Source organism: Megalobrama amblycephala, linkage group LG12 (genome assembly GCF_018812025.1).
Source record: "Megalobrama amblycephala isolate DHTTF-2021 linkage group LG12, ASM1881202v1, whole genome shotgun sequence".
Classification (NCBI taxonomy): domain Eukaryota; kingdom Metazoa; phylum Chordata; class Actinopteri; order Cypriniformes; family Xenocyprididae; genus Megalobrama; species Megalobrama amblycephala.
Window position 1 is genome coordinate 9153238 of NC_063055.1, and position 10092 is coordinate 9163329.

General features: G+C 35.0%; 1 protein-coding gene across 3 annotated transcripts; it reads left to right on the forward strand.

Annotated features, from left to right (window-relative positions):
* The first annotated feature begins 690 nt into the window (after positions 1-690).
* On the forward strand, positions 691-10092 carry LOC125280419 (N-acetyllactosaminide beta-1,3-N-acetylglucosaminyltransferase 3-like). 3 transcript variants are annotated; one of them, XM_048210942.1, is made up of 3 exons: positions 695-843; positions 7962-8125; positions 8457-10092. In XM_048210942.1, exons 2-3 carry the CDS (start codon positions 8116-8118, stop codon positions 9602-9604), a joined length of 1158 nt encoding a protein of 385 aa, XP_048066899.1. In that variant the 5' UTR covers positions 695-843; positions 7962-8115; the 3' UTR covers positions 9605-10092. The 3 variants fall into 3 exon arrangements, with proteins under 3 accessions (XP_048066898.1, XP_048066899.1, XP_048066901.1); XM_048210941.1 differs by lacking the exon at positions 7962-8125 and having other exon boundaries at positions 691-843; positions 8457-10091; XM_048210944.1 differs by lacking the exons at positions 695-843; positions 7962-8125 and adding an exon at positions 1361-1599.

Here is a 10092-nt window from a genome sequence, read left to right on the forward strand (position 1 = left end):
CTCGTATTTTAATACTTTAACACTCTTGAGTATGGTCTCACATGTACTCCCAGGAGTGTTAATTTAACACTGCAGTTTTTGCTGTGTAAAGCACAAAAGTGAATTGTTAATAAAATTCTTATTTGAGTAGAATTAAATTAATTTTTATTAGTACTATTTACACATTAGGGAGTTTATCTTTTTCAATTCAACTCAATATTTTTGTTTAGGTTCTAATTAATTCTGTACTGTTTTCTATTCAAATCTACTAATATTAAATGGATAACTATTAAGGGTCTCATTTAATTAATATTTACTCAATACCAAACCTTGTGAAATTTAATTAATAATATTGCTTGTAATCTGTTGCCTCATTTTTATTGAGTAGATATGGTGTATTTTTTCTTACAGTGTATTACAATTTATATAACCTATTTTGTAATAAAATAAAATGTAATTACAAAACTTGAGTTTTATGGTATGACTTTAGCATGTATTGTGTGTTAAATTGAAGAAATCGTTTTGCAAACATTGGCTATAATTTTTTATGTATTTATTTTATTTTTATTTATTTTTATTTTTTACAAATGATTACCCATTAAGCTGGCTACCTGGATAGCATTGTTCCTCATGCTGTCTATGTAGGCAGCACACCTGTTTTGAGAGACTGCCTCTCTGGCCGTTTATTTTTCAGTTTTTCCTCTAGAGACAGCTGAACTACAGAGACTCGTGTAGATTTCCTCATTAAGAGGAGAGAGTTTGAGCAGTGAAAACAGGGTGGGATGGTTGTTGAAGCGCATTTTAACATGAACAAAACCTCAAATAGACTTGTGTTGATGTTATCCGAAGAAGCTAAACGGTCGGGTAAGATAAATATGTTTCCTATCTGGTTCGTTTAGATCACTAAAAAAATTAATCTGTGTTTTTTTCTTTCCTCAAATGTAGGTTTTAGGAATTAATATTAATTTTAAATGCGTTTAAATAATTTTGCTTTTCGATCGTTGCCGTGAAAAATGAACCAAACGCGACGACAAGATATGTGTATGCTGCTACTGTTACTGTTTTATAGCTAAATATGATTATTCTTCATCGGTAATGCACCGCAGTAAAGATATTCAGATTTCTTTTGGCTATAAATACGCAGTGCGCTGTCATAGACATGCAAATAATACCGAATATCATTCTCTATGATTTGTGAATTAAGGTGACGCTGTCCTTTGGGCCGAAATCAGGTTTTTTTTTTTCCGTAGCGACTCTTAATTTTACAATGGCTATAGCTTCAAAAGTTGGACACTTAGAGGAATGAAACCGGTGTCATCTTAACCAGCTTGATCTGTGAATTTTTTCACAGCAAAGCTCTTGTCCGTAAACCCCTTTGGTAAGTCCGCCAGTAAGGAATGTGAAAGAAAGGCGTTCTTCATGTTTAACGTCTATTATTGTAGACCAGGTACAGTTGGTTATAGGGTACAGTTGAAACACCTTAAATAACTTGCGTTCGCAGCAAGTCTGATCTGTGAAATTTTCTTAGCACATGCATATTAGCGCCCTCTTCAATCGTGTGAAATTTGAAGTACATGCGCTTCTCCAGTCCGAAGATATCGGCGAAAGTTTTTTTCTAAGGTAATTTTTTCACTTCACCACGTCGCTTCCACATTGAATAGCTTCTCATCCTTACATGACTGTTAAAGTTAACTTACATTTTCGTAAACCTTATTTTGTGCTCTAAACACTGACATAGCTATTGCATGACTTTGTGTCGTACAAGGTCATCGTAAAATCTAGAGAAATGTTCGAGGTGGTCAGCGGGGTACAGTTGAGACACATACCCACACCATAGAATCCTATTGTGGCCCATGCAGTTTGCACGATGTAAGTTCTATTAAGATCTATTAATCTATTAAAATTAATAGATTTCATCTGTTTTATTATTGCTGTTTGCAATTGTTCAATGTTTTTTACTGTTAGTCAACTTTTCAACTGTTAATATTAAATTTATGGCCTAAAATTAAATATTGTATCACTGTTTGCCATTACTGCACAATGTTTTACAAATGGACTACTTTTAACTAAACAAAATAATAAAATGAAATACTAAATGGAAATAAAAAGTGTTAAATTCTCATTTTTAAAGGTATTTTACATTTGTAGTGAATTGGTTAGGCAGCTTTACAGCATTCCGGATGGGTGTCTCAACTGTACTAGGGTACTGTTTAAATGTAACTGACTGTTTTCGACATGGGTACAGTTGGAACAAAAAAGCTTCTTTTGTTTATGAGCTAATTGTGAAAAATATGACCTACTTATGGATGTTAATAATTAATAATATTTTAGTAGACAAGTAAAAGAAATGTCATATGAAAAATCACTTCGTTTCACTTCTTTTCAGTCCCATAATTTTGGTGTGATAACGGTGAAAGCAAAAAGTGTACCAACTGTACCTGGTCTACCCTACCAATAAACACGCAGACTGCTGGAATAAAAGAGCATTGTTTTAGGTCGAGCTCGATTTGTGAAAACTTTCACAATAGCATTTTATCTCGTTGCCGTGTTTCTCTTTGCTCTGCCCCCCGTTTTTTTGTATAGCCTAATATGGTCTTACGGTTGCTGTTTCAATGAATAACCGTTTCCAATCCATTAGGTAAATGACCTTATATATATATATATAGGCCTATATGTGTGTGTGTGTGTGTGTGTGTGTGTGTGTGTGTGTGTGTGTGTAGTTCACTAATATCACTATTTTGATCTGTGAAAACTTTCACAGGTCAGTTTTGGTCAGCTGACCCTTCCCAGGGTCAGTAACATCACTATTCTGATCTGTAAAAACTTTCACAGGTCAGTTTTGGTCAGCTGACCCTTCCCAGAGTCAGTAACATCACTAATCTGATCTGTGAAAACTTTCACAGTTCAGTATTGGTCCATACTGAACTGTGAAAGTTTTCACAGATCAGAATAGCAAAGTTAGTGACCCAGGGAAGGGTCAGCTGACCAAAACTGACCTGTGAAAGTTTTCACAGATCAGAATATTTAAGTTTTCACAGATCATTTACCTAATGGATTGGAAACGGTTATTCATTGAAACAGCAACCGTAAGACCATATTATACAAAAAACGGGGGGCAGAGCAAAGAGAAACACGGCAACGAGATAAAATGCTATTGTTAAAGTTTTCACAAATCAAGCTCGACCTAAAACAATGTTCTTTTATTCCAGCAGTCTGAGTGTTTATTGGTAATAGACGTTAAACATGAAGAACGCCTTTCATTCCTTACTGGCGGACTTACCAAAGGGTTTACGGACAAGAGCTTTGCTGTGAAAAAATTCACAGATCAAGCTGGTTAAGATGACATTCCTCTAAGATTTCATTCCTCTAAGTGTCCAACTTTTGGAGCTATAGCCATTATAAAATTAAGAGTCGCTACGAAAAAAAAACCTGATTTCGGCCCAAAGGACAGCGTCACCTTAATTCACAAATCATGGAGAATGATATTCGGTATTATTTGCATGTCTATGACAGCGCACTGCGTGCCAAAAGAACTGTTATAGCCAAAAGAAATCTGACTATCGAACCGCAAACTATCTTTACTGCGGTCGCCCACCGGCAAAAATTCTTGAAGAATGCTGTCTCCTAAAGGCTAATCATTATTTTTATTGAATAGTTTGCCGGGAGTTTGAAGTTTCAGAACAAATGATTAAGTAGCCTACCTCGGCTAATTCAAATAGGCCTACCTCAAAATTAAAGTGGTTTAGTCCAATGGTTCTCAAACTGGGTTTTTGATTTGATTACTGTATTTCGAGCCATATAAAAGTATTGTACACAGAAAAATAAATATATTGTACAATATTATACATTATACCTACACTTGGTAAAGAAAAAAACAAACAAAAGAAATAATCGGAATAACAGTATCTATAAATATATATCAGACATGTTCACAGTTTATATATTATTATAGCTCGAAAAGGAGTGGGAAGAAGACGAACTTATTTAACCCCACCCTCTATTCATCCTAATGAATGGTTACCGATATAAAGAACAATATATTTATATACAATATCTGACCTATGTCGTACATTATACCTTAAAGGTGTCCTAGATTCAAAAATTGAATTTACCTCGGCATAGTTAAATAACAAGAGTTCAGTACATGGAAAAGACATACAGTGAGTCACAAACTCCATTGTTTCCTCCTTATATAAATCTTATTTGTTTAAACGACCTCCGAAGAACAGGCGAATCTCAACATAACACCGACTGTTACGTAACAGTCGGGGTGTACGCCCCCAATATTTGCATATGCCAGCCCATGTTCAAAGGATTACACAAGCCAGTATTAACATCTGGAGCTGCACACAGCCGAATCATCAGACTAGGTAAACAAGAACAACAGCGAAAAATGGCAGATGGAGCAATAATAACTGACACAATCCATGATAGCATGATATTTTTACTGATATTTGTAAATTGTCTTTCTAAATGTTTCGTTAGCATGTTGCTAATGTACTGTTAAATGAGGTTAAAGTTACCATCATTTCTTACTGTATTCACGGAGACAAGGGCCGTCACGATTTTAATTTTTTAAACACTTGCAGTCTGTATAATGCATAAATACAACTTCATTCTTTATAAATCTCTCCAACAGTGTAGCATTAGCCCGTTAGCCACGGAGCATATAGCCTCAAACCCATTCAGAATCAAATGTAAACATCCAAATAAATACTATACTCACAGGAATCGATGCATGCATGCAGCATGAATGACGAACATCTTGTAAAGATCCATTTGAGGGTTATATTAGCTGTGTGAACTTTGTTTATGCACTGTATAACTGCACTTATAGTCGAGAGCTCGGGAGGGCAGGGAGCGAGAGATTTAAAGGGGCCGCGCACTGAATCGGCACATAGTTAATGATGCCCCAAAATAGGCAGTTAAAAAAATTAATCTGTAGGGTAATTTGAGCTGAAACTTCACAGACACATTCAGTGGACACCTTAGACTTATATTACATCTTTTGAAAAGATGTTCTACGGCACCTTTAAATTGATTCGGTTCATGCTCCTGACCACAAATTGATTGTTCTACATTGTTATATATTGATATAATAATAATGACGATGATAATCATAACAGCCGCAAATATCAAGCCTAGAGACATTATATAGATAATATGTTGATCATATGCAATATTCCACACTACTCACTTATGCCTACACTGTAGGTTATAACATTATCTTATTTTAAAATCCGACTACTATAATAACCTAATAACCGTTATAATATAATCATGATAAACAGTCATCTAAAATCACAATATGCTTTCAAAGACCAGTATTATAATATATTCATATTCATTCATCGTATAATATATATATATATATATATATATATATATATATATATATATATATATACATCAATATATTATCTACTTTACTATTCATAATGTACTATATATTTAAATCAATTTATTGTTTACTTAAGTATAAGTTATGACCTTTCTATAATAATAATAATAATAATAATAATAATAATAATACATAACCATTTTTATTAATGAATGACTGATTCCATTATATTTTATAATACATATGAATACCCATAACAGTCAAACACCACCTTCCTCATTCGTGTAATGTGACAAAACCATTTCCTTATATCTAATTTTACATTGATGAATATTAGGACATTGCTTGAGCTGTAACCCCAATCGATTCCAAAGTTTAATTCCACATATAGACACACACAAACTTTTCCTTGTGGTTCTCACTGCCTGAACATTAAAGTTACCAAATCCCCTCAGATTATAACTCCCTTCTCTCTGCGAAAAGAGTTTTTGAATATTCATAGGAAGTGTACTTTTACTGGCTTTGTATAACAATTGCACAGTATAAAAATCAACTAAATCAAAGAATTTTAACAATTTAGATTGCAGAAATAAACTATTCGTGTGATCACAAAATCCTACCTCATGAATGATTCTTACTGCACGTTTTTGGAGTATAAAGAGGGAATGTAGTGAACTTTTATAGTTATTGCCCCACACTTCTATACAGTAAGTTAAATAGGGCAACCCTAATGTACAATACAACATATACAATGCATTGTATTGTAAAAAGTATTTAGTTGTATTAATAATTGAGACACTTTTAGAAACTTTGCTTTGTATGTGTCTGATATGTGGTTTCCAACTTAGTTTACTATCAATAGTTACTCCTAAGAATTTAATTTCGGAGACTGCATCTATAACAATACCATCTATATTTATTCCTAGGTATAAATTTCCATTATAATTTCCGAAAAACATTACTTTAGTTTTATCTAAATTCAGGGATAATTTATTAATGTCCATCCATGTTTTTAGTTTCATTAATTAATTATTTATATGATATATTAAATTATTATAATTATCACTAGAATAAAATATATTAGTATCAACCGCAAATAGAATCAGTTTCAATAATTTAGATACATTAAATATGTCATTTATATATAAATTGAACAACTTTGGGCCCAAAATAGATCCTTGTGGAACCCCACAAGCAATGTCCAATAATCCAGATTTAAACTCACCCATCTGCACATACTGATGTCTCTCGGTTAAATAGCTTTGGATCCAGTTCAAAGCCACTCTCCTAATACCATATCTTTCCAGTTTTTTTAATAATATTGAGTGATTAATAGTATCAAAGGCTTTTTTTAAGTCAATGAATATTCCAGCTGCATATTTTTTTTCTATCTAAGCGATTTGTAATTTCCTCCACTGCATCAATTATGGCCATTGATGTTGACCTTGCTGACCTAAACCCATACTGACTTTCATTAATTATGCTATATTTATCTATAAACCTCTCTAATCTACTATTAAAAAGATTCTCCAGAGTTTTAGAAAACTGAGGCATACATGAGATGACAAGAGGGGGTATGCAAACAAAATGCTGAGTTTTGCCATTCACTTAATTCTAGCCCAACTTAAAATAACATTAAAACCAAGCACTAACAGGCAAAATGTATTTTGCCATCAAAACCGTGCAGAGTATGCTGTCTTAGCAAATCGCGCTACATTACTGCCATTCTTGAGAATGTACATTATAAAAGTGGGGATTTAGCACTTACTAGCATGGAGAACAAATAGCCTGTAAACACTGTGCATAGAGATCGACTCTCTTCGATACAAAAACCCTGCGAGTTCTTGTTTTTAACGTTGATAATATACGAGCAAGAATATACCTCAGGTTTTGTGTCAAAGCTATTTGTACAGTCAATCACAAAACTCTTTCCCGTTTTGGATGTGTTTTGTGTGTTTTTCGAGGCATTCACACTGAAAACCAGTGCTGCCGCTCAGTCTTTGTGCCACTCAGTGGGCGTAACCGCAGTCATAATGGTCGACGGTGACCTCACATGCATACCCTCTATTGGTAGGTTTAGGATTAGGTGTGGGGGAGGGGTTAGGATTAGGCAATCAGATAGCGACTTCAACGAGGGGGGTAATAATTTGGCAGGGAGTCGAAATTCGGCACAACAACTGCAACACGTAGCGGTGATTCAGGAATGAATCTGCGCTCTGAATGAATCATAAGGGTAAATGATTCAATGACTCATTCACAAATACAGCCACTTGCTTCTTTACTGAATGAATGAATGACTCGATGACTCACTCACTAAGAGAGTGACTTAGCGCCACCTACTGGTGGTTTTAGTTTAATATTTAAAAGTATCACTTCGTTTTTACCATCATTGCATATTTCTCTATTGAACTTTTTTTGTAACATTATTTATTTTAAAATGTCGCTTAATGGAAAAGGTGTGAATGCAGTCTAAGTGTAACTATTTACAGTTATATATATTTTATTGTGTTGTTTAAAAATGAATATAAACTTGTTTTCTTTGCATTAAAGGATTAGTTCTGATTAAAATGAAAATTACCCCAAGCTTTACTCACCCTCAAGTTTATTCTTTATTCAACTTTATTCTTTCTGATGAACACAGTCGGAGTTATATTAATAAATATCCTGACGCATCTAAGCTTTATAATGGCAGTGAGGGGGACCAACGAGTGTGAAGCTCAAGAGAATGCATCCATCCATCATAAACATATTCCACACGGCTCCGGGGGTTAATAAAGGCCTTCTGAAGCAAAGCGATGCATTTGTGTAAGAAAAATATCCATATTTAACAAATTGTAAAGTAAAATATCTAGCTTCTGCCAGACTGCCTTCCATATTACAAAGAAAGTGTAACTCCTCTTGCAGTTCAAAACGCTTATGCTACATCCTATGCCTTTCGTATTCAACTTACGAAAAAAGCGTAACTGTTTATCTAAGTAAGTGGTTCCCTTATGATTACGAGCCAAAGAACCTTATTTAGTACTAAATAGCACCATTTTTTTTAGAGTACAGCCTTGAATTGTGACTGGGTCTGAAAAATCCTTGTTGAGTGAACTTTTGTGCTCACACTATGAATTGTGTCTCTGTTCTTATACAGGTGTGAAGATGAGTAAGAAAAGCATGACAATAGCGTTAATCCTCACAGGTGTTGTGTGCCTCCTCATTTTCATCTACAAATATGACACTGAAGACAACATGACACTGAATAGCAAAGACACATATGAGATGCACCGTCATCAAACCGATTTGCTCAGATCCAAAACTCCCCAGACTTTGTTTTCACAATGTCAACAGAATACGTCTGCTTATAATGTGACTGGATTTTCTACTCTGCCAGGTCATATCCAAGATTTCCTGCTTTACCGACACTGTAGGAAATTTCCTATGCTGCTTGATCAGCCTGATAAGTGTGGCGGACCCCTGAACTCTGCAGATGTCTTTCTTCTGCTGGTCATCAAGAGTTCTCCAGAAAACTACGATCGACGAGAAGTCCTGCGGAAAACATGGGCTGAGGAAAGACTGTATAAAGGTGTGTGGATCCGTAGGGTCTTCATAATTGGAACAACAAAAACTGGCTATGAGATGCATAGGTTGAATAAGATGTTGAGGCTGGAGAACAATGAGAACAAGGACATTTTGCAGTGGGACTTCAATGATTCGTTCTTTAACCTCACATTGAAGCAGATCCTTTTCTTAGAGTGGATGGAAAGATGGTGCCCAAATGCTAGATTTCTCTTAAACGGGGACGATGACATCTTTGCCAATACTTTTAACATGGTTGAGTATCTTCAAGGTCAAGAGGACAATAATGGAAGCAAACATCTCTTTACCGGGTACCTCTTCGAGAACACAGGGCCTGTTAGACACTCCTCAAGTAAATACTATATCCCGGTGCAGGTTCAGGAGTCTGAGAGCTATCCTCCGTACTGTGGTGGAGGAGGCTTTCTTCTCTCCGGCTTCACGGCCAAAACAATCTACAAAATGTCTCACTCTATAATTCTATTGCCCATTGATGATGTTTACATGGGAATGTGTTTGGAAAAGGCTGGCCTCAAACCTACATCCCACTTTGGTGTAAGAACTATTGGTATGGATGTCCCAGGTGAGGACGTCGACGAATTTCACCCTTGCTATTACAGAGAAATCATTTTAGTCCACAGATTTCTGCCGCACATGATTTTTGTGATGTGGAACGAAATACAAAACCCACATTTGCAATGTGGAAAGACAAAGTCTGCATTTTAGAGAAGCCTATAAACAAAAGAACAGGGTGTGTGATTAATTTTAAAGGGAAATATAATAGCTGGCTGGAGTTGATGTGATCAAGTTCATTTTTAATTAAATGTTTTTATATGAATTAACTTTTTTTCTACACCGGGTTTTACCAATGTCACTTCTCAGATAAAAGATGTGGTGTATTGCACTTTAACTGAAATGAAAAGGGTGGCTAATTCCTTTCTCAGCAGTAGTAGTTGTAGTCTTCATGGTTTTTATGTGTGAATTTAAATTTAAATCTAATTTTATCAGGATAGTTAATTAAGTGTATGAAGGGCCATTCACTTGCACACACAGTCTATGCATTAAATGAATGCTGCAAATGAAGGTTTTTACACCTCTGAATGTTTTAAGAAGTACACTCTAAAAAATGCTGGGTTAAAACAACCCAAGTTGGGTTGAAAATGGACAAACCCAGCAATTGGGTTGTTTTAACCCAGCGGTAGGGTTAAATGTTT

What these genes read in the sequence shown, in the direction of transcription:
- LOC125280419 (XM_048210941.1), top strand. Translation starts at nt 762, where the DNA reads ATGGTTGTTGAAGCGCATTTTAACATGAACAAAACCTCAAATAGACTT. An exon ending in CGAAGAAGCTAAACGGTCGG is followed by an intron (nt 844 to 8,456) that starts GTAAGATAAATA and finishes GTTCTTATACAG; the next exon opens with GTGTGAAGATGAGTAAGAAA.